This window comes from Mus caroli, unplaced genomic scaffold (genome assembly GCF_978045245.1).
Source record: "Mus caroli unplaced genomic scaffold, Mus_caroli_1 scaffold_7, whole genome shotgun sequence".
Classification (NCBI taxonomy): Eukaryota; Metazoa; Chordata; class Mammalia; order Rodentia; family Muridae; genus Mus; species Mus caroli.
The window spans coordinates 12159659-12178754 of record NW_028227262.1 but is presented as its reverse complement, the minus strand read 5'-3'; the positions used below and the strand labels follow the sequence as shown (position 1 = coordinate 12178754).

The window sequence follows — 19096 nt, the reverse complement described above, 5'->3', positions numbered from 1 at the left end:
TAACTTAAAAAAAAAAGGATTTGAAAACTACAGAAAATGAAAGTGCAGGTGTCCCGCAAAGAGATGGTCAATCTGTGTCCAGAGATCACAGGGAACTTCTGGTCTGGGATGTCTGAATTAGAGCACCAAGTACCAATTAGAAACTAACATGTGAAGGCCTGGGTGTGGCCCACATCCCAACACCCAGAGACTGAACAGAGAGAAGAAAGAGAAGAACAGAGAAGAAAGAGAGGGTGGCACAGAGCAGCCAATGAAGGAAGGGAAAACCCAACTCCACCCTTGTAAACCACCGTTGCCAAGTTCTGCTTTACCCAGACCACATACAAAGAAGAGAAATTCCCAGCTTGCCTTCCAGGAGAATCAGCACTTAGCAACATGTGGTTCCCCTGTAAGCTAGCTGGAGCCCAGTGGCGTGATTACCCTCACACATACAGAGCCTGGAGCTGGGGACAGAGGCCTATACCTTCTTATTGATTTTTCTAAAGCTATACATTTATTTCATCCGATAATGAAGGAGACTGGCAGAAACTGTGTTCACTGTGCAGCCAAGACTATCCTCGAGCTGATCCTGTCTCCTACACATCTCAAGTAGGGAGTCTGCAGGAGGGAAGCCACAAATGAGTGTGATGCAAGGGATCAAATCCACATAGCCACCAAGACTTCCATGAGAAAGATAAGAGAGTAACTTAATCCAAGTTCCATTGACAATAGTAGGTCTCTGCTCCTTTTCTGAGTCAAAAAGAAAAAAAGAAACTGCATCGGCCAAGAGTCCACTGGTTGTCAGTATTGGGCTTACGTTCTGGGCCCTCTGTTTGGATCCATTGGCTGTGCTATTGACAGTTATACCATTTCTCTGTTGCTTTGGCTGCCATGGCTTTGTAGTATATTTTGAAATCAAAGAGCACAATGCTTCCAGCTTCTTTACTTTTTTGTTGTTGTTGTTGTTATCAACATTGCTTTGACTACCTGAGACGTTGTGTGCACATACAAGTTTTATGATTCTTACCATTTACATATACATACATACATACATACATACATACATACATGAATACATAGGCAGGCCTGAGATGTAGGCGCTTGCTTAACATACACAAGGTCCCAAGTTCAACAATACCATCACCAACATAATGCAATAAAATAAATATATATGCTTATATGCACATACATGAGTTTACCCTACTCCCCTCCCACTGTGGATTGTTGTGACAATTTATATCGTTTTTATAGTTCATATCTCTCCCTAAATTCTTATAGCTATTCTTGCCTTGATATGTCTTACTTTTGAATAGTTTTGTTTTGAGACAGAATCCTAAGTAGCCTAAGCTGGTCTTGAAGTTGCTATGCAGCCATGACTGTCCTTGAGCTGACCCTATCTCCCACACATCTCAAGTAGGAGGATTGTAGGAGTAATAACCCAAATGTATGTGGTGCAGAGGATCAAAGCCAGGGCCCCAGGCATGTTAGGCACTTAACCAACCTAACTGTATTCCAACCTGTTTTGACTTTTAATCTTCATATGCACGTGATTTACACGCCACTAACACATACTTAGAGCATCCTGAATTTAACTGTGCCTACTGTTGTCAGTGAATTTGGGGTTTTCTTGTTTCTCTACCCATGGCCTGCACTTTCTATGTGTCTGCTTCTCACGTTTTACTGACTTAAGGAATTTTACGGCAGACATGTTAGGAACCACACCCACCCACTCTGTGGCTTTCTCTTCCCGTTTTGGAAACTAGATCTTAGGACATCAGCTTGAGAATCTTAGTTTCAGTTACGAAAACTTTGATGTGAGTGAAAAATTCTGAAAGACATAGTTTGTTCTTGGACAGGAATTTTTAGAACATATTTGGTATGTTAATGAATATTCTCCCCAGCCCACATTGTAAATAAGTTTGTTGGTTTGTTTGTTTGATTGGTGTTTTGCCCACATGCATGTCAGCCCCACATGCATGCCTGGTGCCTGCAGAGGATGAAAGTGTCAGACCCTTCAATATTGAAGTTGCAGGCAGTTGTGAGCCTCCATGAGAGTGCGGGGGTTAAACCTGAGTCCTCGGAAGAGCAACCGGTGCTCTTAACCACCAATCTATGTCTTTAACCTCTAATTTAAAATTTAATACGTTTTCAAGATGCTAAATGTTTGCTTTTTATATTCTTCAGTATTCTTTTTTAAAATATTCAAATTCCATTTAAATTCAGAAACAGAGTCTTCCTAGGTCAATGAGATAAAGTCTAAAATAAACCCAAATCTGACAGATTCCTGTTGTTAAACTTTTCTTTTCCAAACTTTATGATCCACTTATAATGGCACATGTACCCTGACACACTTATCCTGACACACTGGTCCTGACTGACACACTGGTCCTGCCTGACACACTGGTCCTGCCTGACACACTGGTCCTGACACACTTATCCTGATACACTGGTCCTGACACTTTGGTTATCACGACTCAGCCTGAGTAATTGTTCCCTCCTATATCAGCTGTCTTCCTCTCTCCCCTGCTTCGAGCAGCGTTTTCTCCTATAGACTTTGCTCGCATTATCCTGCTTCTACGGGAGGCCTCCATGGCTTATATGGGGTGTAACTTCAGTGTTTTCAATCCTTATTTTTAATGATGGTTCTTAAATGCTTTAACCTCCCTTTTATCCCACCACCCACCAGAGGTAGTGGGAAAGAAAGGATACTGGGGAAATAGACCTGTTCTTTGGAGCAACAACTCTCGTCCATGTTGTCTGGAAATCAGCAGTTCAGCTCACACATCAGCAATGGCAGCTCGATTCACTTGCAAACATTTCACGGATACACCAGCAATCCAGTTCAGGAGAGTCAGGTTAGCAATAGCGGGGACACTACCTAGCAGAGACAGCCAGGCCTCAGCCTCGGCTCAAGTCAAGCAGGGGCTATCAGAAGGAATGCCAGAAGAAGTTCTTAGCTGTGCCTGTCTCAGGAAAGCAAAGATCAGCTAAGACACAAGACCAACAAGCATTGCACAGCTAGCTGTACCAGCAAGCCTAGCTCAGCCTTCATAGCTATCCCTAGAGCCCTAGTTACAGTCTCCACACATCACGTGCCCTCCACGGATCTTGCCTCAGCACAAGCATCTGTGTCAGCTGACATCACTCTGCCCTGCCAATCGGCCCGAGTCCAAGAAAACAGCCAGAAACTTCAACACGCCACCAGATGTTTCTTGGTGCACTTCTCTCTATGGAGTCCTAGCAAATGCAGCTCAACTATGCAATGCAAGGTGGACCAATACGTGCACGTTGTTAGCAAAGAATCTTTCATCACGTGTCCTTTCGCGCGTTTGCCTTAGCAGAACTTCCTTTTAGCTGTGGCCGCTTCAGCTCACATCTCCTTCACAAACCTGCCTCAGTATTTCACTTGTAACCACTTCAGCTAACCATTCCTTCACATGTGTGCCCCAGCAAAACACCATCCAAACCAACTTTCCAAAGAACCCTGAAGTTTCCACTTCATATGGGAGATACTTCGTTGGCAAAGTTGAAAATGTTTTTGTCTTCTGTCAAAACATTATTTCAGTATACATGGGAAAGACTCTTAACTTGCATTTTTACACATTAAGAACATTCTAGAAATTCCTCACACTGAGGCTGAAGGTTGAAAATAGGGGTTTTCCACATCAGACATAGAGATGATTTTTATAGCATTGCTACCAATGTCACATGTGTAAAACGCATCCAGGTTAAATAGAATAAAGCAGAGACAGCAGGGAGCGCACCCACCCTTTTGGATATAATAGGAAGTCATAACTACCATTCAGTGGGCAGTCTCATCAGTGAGCAGTATCCCAATACACAGGAAATGAGACATACTGTCTCATGCCTTGAATCCCCATATTTGAGAGGCTGAAGCAGGAGGATTGCCGTGAGTATAAGGGCAGTCTAGGCATGTTAGTGATTTGTAAGATGGAGTGATCTCTCTCTTATTCACCCTGCCCCCCACCCCCAGGAAAGGAAGAAAAAATAGATTAGCAGAGAAAGACAAATTTGGGACAATAAAGACATTAAGTTCTGCTCCAAGACTCAGTGTTGCAGTTGATTGTTCCCTTTGTGACCTCCGAGAGAAAGAAGGGTTTTCTGGTGACGCACAGAGGGTTAGGTGCCTGCCCTGACTTCAGAGGTCATCTCACTCCACAGAGAGGCAACAGCTTGAACCTCCCATGATCTGTATGAATTAAATGCGAGTTAGCATTGCTGCCTTCTATCCTGCCTACATTCTGCATGTGGCACTTCACAGCAGTGTGTGTATAGTGTTGTGTTTGTGCACCCTCATGTGGATGCACACGCACATGTGTATGAGTGTGTGTGTGTGGGGATGTAGATGTCAGAGGTCGACTTCAGATGTCTTTCCCAATCACCTTCTACCTTCCACCTTCCTTTTTGAGACAGGGAATCTCATTCAGCCAAGAGCTTGCTGATTCCAGCAAGCTCCAAAGATCTGCCTGTATATGTTTCCTCAATGCTGGAATCACAGGCCATCTTGCCTGACTTTGTATCTGAACTCAGATCCTCGTGTTTGAGTGGCAAGCAATTTAACAAATTTAACTCCTTTGTGGGGGGGGGGGGAGGGACAGGAGTAGGTTGGTTTTTAAGACACATTCTCATATAACCTAGACTAACCCCAAACTCACTGTGTAACGAAGGCTGCCCTTGAACTGGATTTTTCTGCTTCTACATCACAAGTGCTAGGATCACGACTGCACACAGCTGTGCATGGCCTTGGAGTATGTACTCTTAGAAGAGAACAAGCAGAGCCTAACATTATCCAGGACTGTCCCAACCATGCACGCTTGCACTCAAAGATGTGATTTTGAGCTGTCACAACCACCACAGGTCTTAGATCTTGCTCGCCATCCTGTTGGCAGTGAGAGATGTGAGTGGAGCCGGTGGCCTCTGTCACTTGAGGTTTCCTCTGTCTCTGTTCTTCAGAAGCGAGACAGAGCCCTGCTGAGAGGAATGGGTGATGCTTGCCAGTGAAAAGGAGATTCTGGCATCTGCTGGGAGTTTCCCTACCTAAAGCTCACTCACTTCTTCTCCCCTTTAACTCTCTCACCTAAACCTGCCACTTCCTCATGGGAAATTAACTCCTTCGGCTGGCACTCAAGTTCAGGCTACCTGCAAGGATTCTTAAAGTATTAGCTTCCTTACCAGGACATAATTAGGATATTCTAAAAAGGAAGTCCACATCTGACCAGACATGATCTGAAAAGGTCAACTGTTTTCACAGGACGTTCAAGCACTGTGAAAATGCAGGCTAAGGACCAGACTCGGGAGTGTGGAGCAGAAAGCATAAAGACATACAAGTAACAACAATGGAAGATCCACAGCAGAGATCTGACTCTCTAAAAGGACAATGTAGGTGGAGGAACACACTGCCAGGTCAGCCTAGTCAGGGAAGATGCAGCACGTCCAGGCAGCCGCTGTCTGGTGGGTCTGTCAGCAGATAACATGACCCACCATCAGACCAGGAGTGCTAGCTCAGCAGTTTCCATGCTGGGTGATCTAGCAAGAAAGATCAAGACATCCACCACACAGAGCCCACCACACCACAGCATCCACAATACGGGGGCATGAGTAGAGCAGAAGAAATTCGGAAATAGGAATTCTATTTCCAAATAGAAAAGAGGTTGTAGAGATTGTAAAGAACTTACTAGAAGAGAGGACCAAGCTAACTAAGCCAGCGATTCAATTACTGGAAACAAACAGAAAGTGGTCCAGATAGCATGGTGTGGGGCCCTCAACTAATGGATTCATTTATTGACCAAGATAAAATGTCTATGACAAAACTGTTAGCTCTAATATGCTATTAAGCATCTGGTTCTCCACCATCATCTTTTTCATATATATACATATATATATATATATATATATATATATATATATATATATATATTTGGTTTCCTAAGACAGGGTTTCTCTGTATAGCTCTGGCTGTCCTGGAACTCACTCTGTACACCAGGCTGGCCTCAAACTCAGAGATCCACCTGCCTCTGCCTCCCAAGTGCTGGGATTAAAGATGTGCACCACCAAATCATGTTTTCTGTTTAGTTTTATCTCTCTTAATTTTCACTAAAGTTTCAAGAATTCAAACTTCTGACCTAAGAGGACCATAGAAAAAAGACAGGCTGATGCTAAGGCCCAATCTTCATCATCTTAAGAAAAAAAAAGATCCTTTCCCATTTCCCTTCTTCCTTCTTCCTTCTTCCTTCTTCCTTCTCCTTCTCCTTTTCTCCTTCTCCTTCTCCTTCTCCTCCTCCTCCTCTTCTTGTTCTTCTTCTTGTTCTTCTTCTTGTTCTTCTTCTTGTTCTTCTTCTTGTTCTTCTTCTTGTTCTTCTTCTTATTCTTCTTCTTGTTCTTCTTCTTCTCCTCCTCCTCTTCCTCCTCCTCCTCCTAATTTTGTGTCTCGCTCAACAATTTATGTGTTGTCAGGACAACACTAGCTCCAGGATGGATGACACAGAAACTATTAATAGAGTCTGGTCACAAAGCTGAAGCAGAAAACAGAAAACAGAAGTGTCCAAAAGGAGAAGTTAAAAACACAAGTGGGGAAGGACACAAAACATTCTGCCGTTGGATGTAAATGACAGGCTTTGTGGATGGATGGGCAGATTCAAAAGCAATGTAAAACACAGGCTCTTAGCTACCTGCCTGTGAGTTCTTGGGACATCCACCCTGTTACTACTAAAAGAGTGTGTGCACAGGGTGTGTGTGTGTGTGTGTGTGTGGTTTTTAAATTTTTGCTTTTCCCTCAGAACCAGCCCCTCCGAAGTCACTCTTCGCAGTGAACAAAACGCAGACGTCCGTGACCCTGCTGTGGGTTGAGGAGGGTGTAGCTGATTTCTTTGAAGTCCTCTGTCAGCAGCTCGGCTCTGGCCACGATGGCAAACTCCAGGTACTGATTGCTTCGGCTATATTTCTGAATTATTTTTGATTAAGGCTATGGAGTAACTGAAAACTTCTGTCTTGTGGAACTACAACGTATGACAACTGTCTGCTTGGGATTTGGGGGTGCAGGGGCAGAGAGAGAAATTCGCAGTAGCTGTGAGACATGCCCATGAGGACCTTACCACCTAAAGTCTACTTTCGCGGTTAAGAACTGTTTATCGTGTTTTTATTTAAATTTATTTTAAACTTTAAAAGACATTACAAATAATCATGCAAATGTCGAGATAATATGTTCTCCAGCGAAGAGTGGGAGCTTATGTATTGTGGAGATAATTTTAAAAGAGAAAAATTTCAGAAATTGTGATTGCTAAAGCTTTGGGGTCATAAACATCAGAAATGATAAAGTACTTTATTGTATTCCAGGTCATGATGGAGGGCAGGGGTGGATACTCAGTCCTTGGGGGGGTAGCTAAGTCACAAGAGAGAGGGTGGAAGGGAAGGAAGGAAGGAGAAAGGGAAGGAGGGAGGGAGGGAGGGAGAAGGAGGGAGGAGGGGGGAGGGAAGGAGGAGGGGGAGGGAAGGAGAGAAGAAGAGAGAGAAGAGGGAAGAAGGAAAGAGGGAGAGAGGGAGGGAGGGAGAGAAGGAGGAGGGAGGGAGGGAGGGAGGAAGGGAGAGAGAGGGAGAGAGAGAGAGAGAGAGAGAGAGAGAGAGAGAGAGCTTTAAAGCCAAAGGAGGAAGGGAAAAGGGCAGGTTGGTGAGAGTTCATAAACTGCAGGGGGTAGAGTAATTCTTCCAGCATAAATAATTGATGCTCTTTCAATAAATGAAGGCCTTGTGCCTGAGACGGGAGAGGATTTCTGGGAGGACAGCTCCTTTCAGACTGATTGCTGAGATAATCGGCTTTGATTCCTCTGCCCCTTTGATAGTCTCATTCATCTACGAATTCTCTCTTTTGATCTGTGCTGACTAGCTCAGTCCTGTCTCTGTTCTAAGAACCTTTTTGGAAAATAACTGTTCTGCCAGGAATGGATTTTCTCCCCTGTAACTATAGTGATGTCTTCCATTAGAGACACAATGGTTAGTCAGCTACCTGCTGCAATTCAGTGCTGTTAGCAGAAGGCTTTTTCTGCCTGCTGTAATTCTTTTCTCCCCTAGGTGATGGTGGGATGGGAAATCAGTGCAGTTGGCTGCCATCTGGCTTAGCTGCTGTGCCTCACAACCTTCTTTTGAAAAAGAGTAGCATGCTGGCTCATTGTCTACAGTGTGCATGGTGTGTGTGTGTGTGTGTGTGTGTGTGTGTGTGTGTGTCACTGTCTGACCATGGATCCAACAAATTAGCAATTTACTCTTCTTAAAAATGAGATCATTTTGGTTCTGAGCACCTAATATCACCATGCTCTGGATGAATGTGATAAAAATAGAAAATGCAGACAAACAGGTAGGGTTCTTAATATATAAAGAGCCACTTCAAGTAATGAAGATGAAGACCAACACCCCTAAACAAACACATAGGAAAACAAGAACAAAAGATCCTTCAACATACGGAAAATTTATAAACTCCCTCATGATAAGAAATGCAAAATAAAACTAATTGGCACAATTTTCATTGGAAAAGCCTACAGACAAAGTATGCCACATCAGAAAGAAAGCAGGAAAATCGTCATTGACACAACAGAGTTGAACAGGTAAGCTGGCCTGTGGAGGTTAATTTTCAATATTTTTCAGTATTAAAAAGGTATACTTGGTGACTGAGTAATTTAACTGCTAGGAATGTATGAGTGCATATTTCTATACATGTGTGTGTGTGTGTGTGTGTGTGTGTGTGTGTGTGTGTGTGTGTGTGTTGGTCAGTCTGTCTGTTTGTCTGTCTGCATCTATGTGTCCATACAAAGTGTTTTAATTTTTCTTGTTGCTGAGATAAAATACCCCCAACCAAAGCAGGTTCCAGGAGGAATCTCTTCCAACTCATTGTTTCAGTGTATGGCCCTTCCTGGTGGGGAAGTCCCGGCAGAGGAGCTGGAGGAAGTCACTCACACTGCATCAACAATCCAGAAGCAGAGAATTATGATGTTGTTGTTCAGATAGTTCCCTCCTGTTTATGCTGTCCAGGGCCCAAGCTCAGAGAACCTCCTTTGGGGTGGATCTTCTTATGTCAATTAACCCAATCACAATACTCTCTCACAGTCATGCCCAGAGGCTAACCTCATCTAAACGACCCCACCCCACCACCACCCCACCATCCCGCATCTCATAGATGACTCCAGGTCCTGCTAGGCTGGTGATCATAGTAACCATCACACGCACATAAATGCGCTAACTGACTACAGGTTCAAGGGTTTCTATGGTTACAAGATGACGCTTACTTAGCATCGCTCACAGCAGCACCCAGAGAAATCCACAGACCACTGAAACCTGCATCTGTAGGAGGCTGGCAAGATGAACTTTAAATGGACTTGTGTGCCCTCCTTCCGATGGAAGCTGGAAAGATGGCTTTTAGGTTGACAACGCCTGCTGCACTTGTAGAGAACTTAGGTTCCTTTCCCAGAACCTACATGGCTGTTGACAACTATCTGCAACTCCATTTCCAGGGGAGATTGTACCGTCTGCTGGTCTCCACAGGCACTGAGTGTAGGCAGTACCCAGACAGACAGACAGACAGACAAACCTTTGTGCATGCAGTCTTAATGTTTTCCATTTTAAAAAGAATGAATCAGCTTAATATGAACTTATAGCAAAGATGACAACAGATGATTCAAGTACAAATAGGCAGAGTGGTGTAAGTTGGATTATCAGTCATCGCCGTCAGCTGTGATGTCAGCTGTGACGTCAGCCGTGACGTCATCTTTATGCCCCCATCAACTAGGTACAAGGGAAAAAACACTCAGGGATGATGGCTGCTTCCATGGGACAGAGTAACATGGAAGGGAATAGAGAAAGGAAGGGGGGAGTTTTTCACTATTAACCTCTTCCATCTTTTAATTATGTTTTTACTCTGAACATAACATTCTTAATATGGAGAATACTTTCACCAACAAGAGGATGATGTGAAATGTGTTTTATCTTCTCCATCCCCAGGAGCCAGTAGCTGTGTCGTCCCACGTGGTGACCATCTCCAGCCTCCTCCCGGCCACTGCCTACAACTGCAGTGTCACCAGCTTCAGCCACGACACTCCCAGTGTCCCTACGTTCATAGCTGTCTCCACAATGGGTAATGATACAGACTAAGGCAATCTGGTCTTTCGAAGTTTCTTCATTATTTTTTTTTTTAGTATTTCCTTCTCAATAGATATAACCTGCCTTTTTGATGGAACCAGTCTTCCTTTGAAAATACCCCAAGCTACAGGTTCAGGGAGCCCTTGACTCCTTTCTCAAAGTGTGCATGGCTAGAACATGTGACTAGCCATCTAGAAAAAGATTCTTATTGTCTTCAAGCATTTTTTTAAAAATGATATGTAAATATAGGATAAAAGAGTGTGGATTTTAGATTTGGGCTATTTGGGTTCTTCCTATGTTCATGTTAACGGGTATAATCTTCTTGCCTGCATGGATGTCTGTGCACCGTGTACATGCCTGCTGCCACCGCCAGAGGGCAGAAGAGAGTATCAGATTCCCCCGGAACTGGAGCGAGATGGTAGTGAGCAAACATGTGGGTGCTGAGAAACAAATCTGTGCTTGGTGCAAAAAGCAGTTAGTGTTTTTAACCGCTGAATCGTCTCTCCAGCTTTAGCTTAATGTTCTTTAGAAAATTAGAAGTAAAAATACAGAAAGCCCTAAAGGTGTACACCAGACACAAAGGGCATCCTCCAAGAGAAATCACCAAGGTGACCCTTAGACTCCTCAGCAGGGGTAGACACAGTCCTGACCAACACACTCTCATCTCTACAGGCCCTTGGCTGGCCGTTGTCCAATAGCAGTTACCATTCCTACTTAAAATCAAAGCAAGAAAGCCGCTACTTCAGCTGGGCTAAAAGGCAAATCGGTGATTACTGTGGGGTCTGGAACAGGGCTTCTTGTTCTTTTCCTGTGGTATAGCATGTTCATTGTTCGCAGCAGGAATTCTAGACCCTTTTGTGCAGACAGCCACTCTCAGAAATGCTGTGTCCCTTTAATGGGTTTGCCTTTGTGTCTGCAAACCAGCTGCAGGCTTATTGGCTGATACGCTAACGAGTAGTGCCAGCTCTGCTTTGTTTTGCTTTTGGCCTTTCTGTTGACGTTTCCTTTGTTAGAAAAAGAGACAGAAGTACAGGTGGGCAATGTTTAACACTCCTTCGTCTTACAGCCCAGGACCCTTTCCTCCAGGGTTTGGCTGGAGTGTTGTTCTTTGCTTGTTTGGATGGTTTGGTTTGGTTTTTGATGAAGAGTAAAGTGGAGTTATGCTCTAACTACATAGTCCTGGCTGGCCTGGAACTCGTAGGAATCCCCCTGCATCATTCCTTCTTTCAAAAGCTGGAGCTACAGTCGTATGCCACCATGGGTGGCTTCTGTGACACTTTTTAAAACGCACTTTAATGCCTATTGAATTCTTGTCTGTACCCTGGAAAACAAGAGCAACAGGTGACCTTTTTTTGGTCCAGTTTACTTACACGTGTAAACAAATAAGCTTGGGAGGTAAATATGGCTCCCCATAGAGTTGGCAGCCTGTTCTCCCCATGGAGTTGGTGGCCTTCTTTCTTCCCAGCACTCAGCCACAAACCTGAGTAGAGGTGACATATAACAAGTACTTAAGGCCTTAAGGACTGGCTCTGTGGGGTTTTGAGATGGGTTAATATGTAGCTTAGGCTAACTTAAAACTCACCATATAGTCCAAACATCCCCTATGACCCTAACCCTCAGCCTCCCAAGTGCTGGGGTGCGGGCATTTGCTGCCATCTCTTGCTTTCTGACCTCTAAAGGAGGGCATGTGTCTCCCCTGTCTCTCCTTGAAGACTTTTATAAAGACATTTTACAAGCCCCTTTCCCTGTTTCACACAGGATAAGTAGACCATTCATCAGAGAAGGGACCCAAGAGCAACCCCACTCTTAAGAACTCCCTGACTTATTAATAGATTTAATCTTTGCGTCTGTGCAGGCGGGAAGCCTCTGAGCATATGGCTGCGGCCCGTCAGAATGCCTGCTTCTGGTAACGTGCAAAGTGCAGCCAGAGATGGCAGCTCGATGACGCCTCCCTCCTATGCATTATCTGCTGGGGGAGCAAACAACCCAGCTGTGCTTCCTGACTTTAAAGTCTTGGGCGTGAAATAAGAGCCTGCCTCCTTGGAAGCTTTTGCACATGTTAAACCATGGGCATGCATGGTAATGACTGCTAGAGTCTTAATTCTCAAACAGTTGCAAGCTTGATACTTCTCACACTTGCAGCTTTTCATTATACGAGTGTCCTGCATGCTGGAGGTCTAGGAAACAGACTCAGTTTCCCCATACACCTAAAGACCACCCGTCAGCCCCCAGAGCTCCCCTATAAGACAGGGCAATGGTTCCCTTAGACAAGTGTGGGTGTTGTCATTATCATCTTCATGATAAGCTCAATGTTCCTAGGAGTAGAGGTGGAGGAAAGGCTGCGAATGGCTCTGTCGCTTTCCATGTCCTGTTCTATAGCAACACGTGGCTTCTTTCTCTAGTTACAGAGGTGAACCCTAACGTGGTGGTGATCTCGGTGCTGGCCATCCTCAGCACACTTTTAATTGGACTGCTCTTAGTGACCCTTGTCATTCTCAGAAAGAAGCACCTGCAGATGGCCAGGTAAGAAAAGCGCTGTTTTTTGCTCATGTGTGTGAGTATGCATAGATGTGTGTGTGGTTGTGTGTGTATATGTGTAATGATGATGATGATGATAACAATGACGACGATGATGATGATGTGATGATGGAAGCCAGGGCCTTGTGTATTTTAGGCAAGTACTCTACCACTAGGATAAGCCTCAAGTCCTTTTCCTTAGACCCATTCTCAACGACTTTCCTCACATTGCAGAATAATCTACCAGTTTTCTGAAGACATCGATGCCCATTTGGTAACCACTGCATCTGAGAAATTTGCTTCAAACATAGAGTTGAACAGTTGCCTATTTCCAGAAAGAAAATAAGAGGTGTCTTAATTAGGTTTTCATTACTATGAAAAGATACCATGATCATGGCAACTCTAATAAAGGAAGATATTTCACTGGGGATGGCTAACAGTTTCAGAGGTTTAGTCCATTATCACTGTGGCAGGAAACATGGCAGCCTTCAGGCAGACATGGTGCTAGAGAAGGAGCTGAGAGTTCTGCAACTTGATCCACAGGCAGCAGAAGGAGACTGTGTGCCCTACTGGGTGTAGCTTGAGCATAAGATACTTCAAAGCCCTCCAACCCCCATAGTGACACACTTCTTCCAACAAGGAAACGTCTCCTCATAGTACAACTCCCTATGGGCCAAGGATTGGGAGATGTGAGTCTGGGGGTGGGGCATTCTTATTCAACCACCACAGAAGGAAACAGAAAAATACTGGTGAAACCTAGCCAGTGGAGGAAAATGAAAACTAAAGTTTTGTGGCCCAGAAGCTAGGAAAAGTTCATTTCCTAGGAAGCGGCGACTGTAACCTGCATTGAGCAGGCAATGTGGGAGTAGTAATGGTGTAATGTCCAACTCGGGGGAAGCATGCAGTGAAGAACCATGCGCATGAACAATGGCAGAGGGTCAGCTATGGAGGTGCAGATGTATTTTAAGGTCAACCATGGACGTGCAGATGTGTGTTAGGGTCAACCATGGACGTGCAGATGTGTGTTAGGGTCAACCATGGATGTGCAGATGTGTTTTAAGGTCAACCATGGGCGTGCAAATGTGTGTTAGGGTCAACCATAGATGTGCAGATGTGTTTTAAGGTCAACCATGGACGTGCAGATGTGTGTTAGTGTCAACAGTGGAGGTACAAATGTGTGTTAGGGTCAACCATGGACGTGCAGATGTGTTTTAAGGTCAACCATGGACGTGCAGATGTGTGTTAGGGTCAGCTATGGCAGCGTGGATGTACATTAGGGTCATGAAGAGTTTGGGGCAAAGGTTGTGTGGGATGACTGTTTTGGATCTAAGAGTTTGATTTGTTACATCTCATTGGCTGTTTCTTTGTGTTTTATCTTTGTTTTTGGCATTGTATGCAAAAGAGAATCAAACAAAACATGCATTACCCACCCCACCGACCCCTTTTGAATGCTATTCTGATAAGCTGGATCCAAGGCCCTCCGCCGTTCGTGTCAGGCAAAGAGCTCTGTCAAGTAATCCCCTTGAATTTGTCTCTTTCAAACAGGGAATGTGGAGCTGGCACGTTTGTCAATTTTGCATCCTTAGAAAGGGAAGGGAAACTTCCCTACAGTTGGTGAGTATTATACCAAGTCATGGCTCCAGATGGTTTAGCTGGCCAGCACTTGCTTCAAATTCGATTTTATTGTAAGGCATAGGTGATTTTTCTTCTGGTTGTCCTTTATTTCAGTGGTTAATTAATGACTAGATCATCATGGGCCAGAATCATTGCTATAAACTGAATGGGATTCTTAAGTAGAGGAAAAAGGGAAAATAAAGTCATCATGCAGAGGGTCCAAAGCTGTGCTTCGGGCTCCAGGAAAACAGCCACAATAAACAAGTGGCAGCCACAGGCCCAGGGGAACCAACACATCCATTCAAATATTAAATAAAAGTGTGCAGCCCAAGGGTCTTGCCTCTTGTATCAAAGACAGAGGCAAATTTGAAATTTTTATGATGCCTTTGTCATTTACAATTGGAAAGGAAGTTCCTAGAAGGAAGAGGTGTTTAAGAAATTAGAAAAATGTCTAGAGATGAATTCCATCACTGTTGTACTGAACTGTGGTGTGAATAAAGAGTAATCCTGTCCAGCTTAGCATTCAGTTCAGAATATCCAAGAGAATCACCAATCAGGTAAACTTTGCTACTCAAGGGACTAGGGTTCCTTGCATCCTGTAGTTTGTAGGCAACCATCAAAGAATTTAAATGAACCCTCTTTCCCCAAAGTGTCCAATGTTAGAGACACAGATGTAAGAGACCAGAACTTTTATCCTACAGAGTCAATGGGGTAAAGAACTTTATTTAAAATATGTAATCTGCCTCTCAGAGTGTTGGTGATGACTGTTCTAGTCGAAAACAGAGTTGAAATGAGATTCTCTTTGATATGACTGCACTTTGGGTCATTTTAAAATTTTAACATGAATAGAGTTTCCCCATTAAAATATGATCAATCCCGTTATGAAGAAAGAGAATGTATAAGCCCTTGATGCTGACAATTTCAGAAACATGAGAAAGTGTGTTCAAATGTGTTAGGATCTTCTCAAGATGGAGAGACTCACCTACTCCTGCTTCTTCCCTTCAAAAGACTGGGTCCCCAAACCAGTGGCATGTAAGGCTCATCTAGAAACTGCCCCAATTTGTATCTGTGACCCTAGAAAGCTGTGTGTTAATGGATTTCATGGATAGTCGCAATCTGTAAGATTTATGGGCCAATTTGGGGAAACACAAAGATTTCCTTTCAGGCCATTTCTATAAAAATCAAGAAAATTCTCCTGTAACTTGTAGCAAACTTAGTTTTACCAGCAACAGCATATTCGGAGGGTGTGAGATGCTCTATCTCAGTGAGGATTTGTTTTAACTGAAGTGACAAGGTGACAGTTTCCTTCTAGTTTTAACCCTAACTATAGGTGCGAAGGGTATTTTTCAATCCACATGAACGGCTCTGACTTGAATGCTATTTGAATCCGTGAAAACGGATTCCAATCAGACATTTAATGTTCATAAGAGTAAAATAAGATTGCTTCATGTTTTACTTCCACTCTGATAAGGACCAATGAAACACCCCGGGCGGGCCATGGACAATCTGTTGATTTTGAATGAATGATACCCAAGTAGCTTATTGAGTGGGTGCTTTAAGAAATAGCTTTAGAAACTGGTTAGGGTTTAAATTGAAAATACTATTGGATGCCACATCAAGTGGTAGAAAAGCCTGGTCCTTCCCGGAACCCACCTAAGCAACCTGACCACTTCTATCCACTCATTCAAGCTGCCGTTATCCCACCTGGCTTCTTAAATTAGGTTAGGTTGGAAGGGATGGTGGCTGAAAATAACACACCGGGCACTACTGAGCCTCGGGGAACCGAGTGGAAAATGAGATCTCCTAATGGCAGACAAATTGATGCCAAATGAGTTCAAAGTTGCCTCTGATTACAATGAGGACTGGTGTGAATAGAAGCCAATTTCGTCAATATTGTAGCCTTTAAGCCTTCCAGTGGAAGCCTACACAGGAGAATACTCTTTAACTGTGGTGTGGGTTGGCTCTGGCAGGTAGCTTATTGATATCTGTACACAGCTGAATTACTAACCCTCACCACGGTTTCATCTTTGCATCTGTTTATTAATGCTCACAGGCGTAGGAGTGTGTTTGCTCTCTTAACCCTGCTGCCTTCATGTCTTTGGACTGACTATCTTTTGGCATTTTATATTAACCCTTGGTAAGTGACTTCATTTTTACTATTTACCCAACACACAGTCTTTAAAAGTCAGCTTGCACAAAGTAAACACAAGGTGTTAAGGGATTTGTTTCTCCTTGCTGGGTTTCATGTGATTCTCAGTGCATGCCATGAGGGAGGGAGCAAGTGGAGAGGCATCGAGACAGTGAGCAGTACCCAGATGCCTAAGTGCCTTCCCAGTTAAATAACCCATACTTCTCTTCCAAGCTTTCCTGTCCCAAGTTCCTCATCATTTGTGTCTTCTTGGGGTTGGTCTGTTGGCCTTCCATCATTGAATCTCATTTTTCTTCCCAGCACCCACAAAGAGAACTCCTTATCTCCAAGGAGGTAAATGTGGGAAGGTACAGGAAGCAGCCTCTGAATCTGGAGACCTCTGCTTTCGTAACAATCTCACTTATGTAGTTACTGAATATCTAACTGCATATAAGCCTCTGTGTGCAATTATTTTCTCTAATACCCCCACAGTCTGCAGAGTGTGTTAGTTCTTTTAGAGATGGGAAGACAGAACTTTGAGCTCTCAGCTAAGCAGCTAAGGCTGCTCTTGCAGAGGACCCAGGTTCAATTCCCAGAACCCACAGGGCTGGGGCTCAGCTCACAACCACCTGTAACTCCAGCTCCAGGAGATCCAGTGCCCTCCTTAGGCACCTGTAGTGTGCAGAGACTCTCACATACACACATATACACATAATTTAAAGATAAAGTCGTTACCTTAAGGAGAGAGGGTGTCTTGATATTATGAGCCATCATATAATAAATACAGGTTCTGAGCCTGGAAAAAAATCCCCTCTTTCCACTGAACAGAATAGAAGCACCTTCTTTTAATCTTTTATTTTCTTACTATCTAAATTACATAGATAATCAAGTATTGAAGCATTTTTTCTTGGCTTTTGCTATGCTATAATAATAAAAGTTATGAAAATAAACTTCAATTCTTAGGCCAAAGAATCCAAAATTATTTTACCCCCAAACCATCAGAGAAATAGTCTTCCAGGAAACTGACAAAAATCAGACACACACACGCGCACACACACACACACAATCTCCTGTTCTTGAGTATTAATACATGGTTGTTTAGATAGCAAATAATAATAAACAGCTGCCAGCAATGTGGGCAACGTGAAGCCGATGTGGAAGGAATAAAAATATCTCATGGAATGAAACAGTGGTTGTGTGTGTGTGTGTGAGAGAGAGAGAGAGAGAGAGAGAGAGAGAGAGAGAGAGAGAGAAAGAGAGATAGGGGCAGACAGACACAGATACACCAAGAGCCAGAGAGGACAAAGAGTGGTGAGGAAGGGAAGAGAAGGATGAAGAATCTCACCCAGCTATCTGTGCACAGAACCCATTGGCCAAATAGTCTTCCAGTTCTCTGAGGGCAGAAGGAATACAGGCTGTGTAATTTATGCTACCACGATGCAAAGGAAGAAGCATTGAAAAAGAGCTCCTCCGTATATATTGCTACTACAAAATGTGTACGTACTTTTGTTAAAGATACTAGAGGGAAGTTCTTTGAACAAGGCCAACTGTACTCCACTGCAGAGGTGTTCACTACCGTTATCAAGGCCGTCACCAATTTTCAGGTTAAGACTTCACCATCATCAACTCATTGTGTCCTGTAGTTAGCATCAGATAGTCTCTGGGTATGCGCAGTACGTGTGAAGTCCACCTTGACCTTGAAACCTGCACCACCTTCCAGCTAAGCACCCGTACATCATCCTAAGGATTTCCCAGCCGTCCTTAGGAGGCAGGTCGTGACTGGAGCATCCGCCACAGGGTTCAGTTAAAGGGCGACTGTGAACCGTGCTGTGTCCCTTTCCCAGCACAGACCCTCAGCTCTTCTCATTTTCTAATGTTCACAATGTGTGTGTCTTTCTTAAGGACCTGCTGATGAACAGATGGCCAACCCCTTCAAGGTCCACTATGAACGGTATTAATCAAGTAGCGTGAAACCCTAGTCCAGAGGGGCGAAATGCCCTACTGTTTTTAGAAGAACATCTTGAGGTCATAAATAGTTGCCTTGAGGTGAGAAGAGGCCAGTCTCTGTTGTCACATTCTAAGACGTCTACACATCCAAACCAGAAATGACTGCTTGAACTCCCCACTGCTCGATCTGTGAACCTCCCCCTCTGCTTGCTTAGGTTCCCTAAGCCTCCTACAGATGTGTTTGCCTTTGTATTTCATCCACCTGGTTAACCACAGCCACAAACAGCATAGTTACATCCCCCACGTGCTTTCAAAGCATTATGCAGCTCCCAGCAAAAACTATGGATTTGAAGAGATGGGCTCCTATGATTTGCTACCAGCCTTGGGTGCCTCGGGAAGACTGAGAGGAAGTCAAGAGATCCATCAGAGACTGTCATGTAGTCCTTCCATGGTGGTAGAATGTGTGTCTGGCACTAGTGCCCTATCAGATTGGCTTCTATGGAGATTACTGACTTTAGTGGCCTTGAGGCTGGACTCTTTAAGGGTATCTCCTACTCTGAACTAAATTCACTGTTGCTTCTTCTCTCTGCCCTACTCAGACATCTGTGTTTCTGCTCTGATTCCTAAATGGAATTTTAAGCATGGATGGCATTTAGTTACAGTATTCAACTGTATCCATGGCTGGAGTGTGCTATGTTAGGAGTAGGGTATAAACCAAATGGCCTTTTTCAGGTTTTATGGTGGCTTTGATTTAGCACAGGAAACAGC

The 19096-nt window shown here is 43.9% G+C and overlaps 1 protein-coding gene across 2 annotated transcripts in view; it reads left to right on the top strand.

Annotated features, from left to right (window-relative positions):
• Positions 1 to 19096, top strand: part of Ptpro (protein tyrosine phosphatase receptor type O) — a 219663-nt gene that overhangs the window by 161992 nt on the left and 38575 nt on the right. The window contains exons 13-17 of one of the 2 annotated variants that reach the window (XM_021164481.3): positions 6777 to 6916; positions 9985 to 10117; positions 12525 to 12645; positions 14185 to 14253; positions 16307 to 16390. In XM_021164481.3, coding sequence (XP_021020140.1) covers positions 6777 to 6916; positions 9985 to 10117; positions 12525 to 12645; positions 14185 to 14253; positions 16307 to 16390 — 547 coding nt within the window. The remainder of the gene's footprint in view (positions 1 to 6776; positions 6917 to 9984; positions 10118 to 12524; positions 12646 to 14184; positions 14254 to 16306; positions 16391 to 19096) is intronic. The other variant, XM_021164482.2, reaches the window with a different exon arrangement.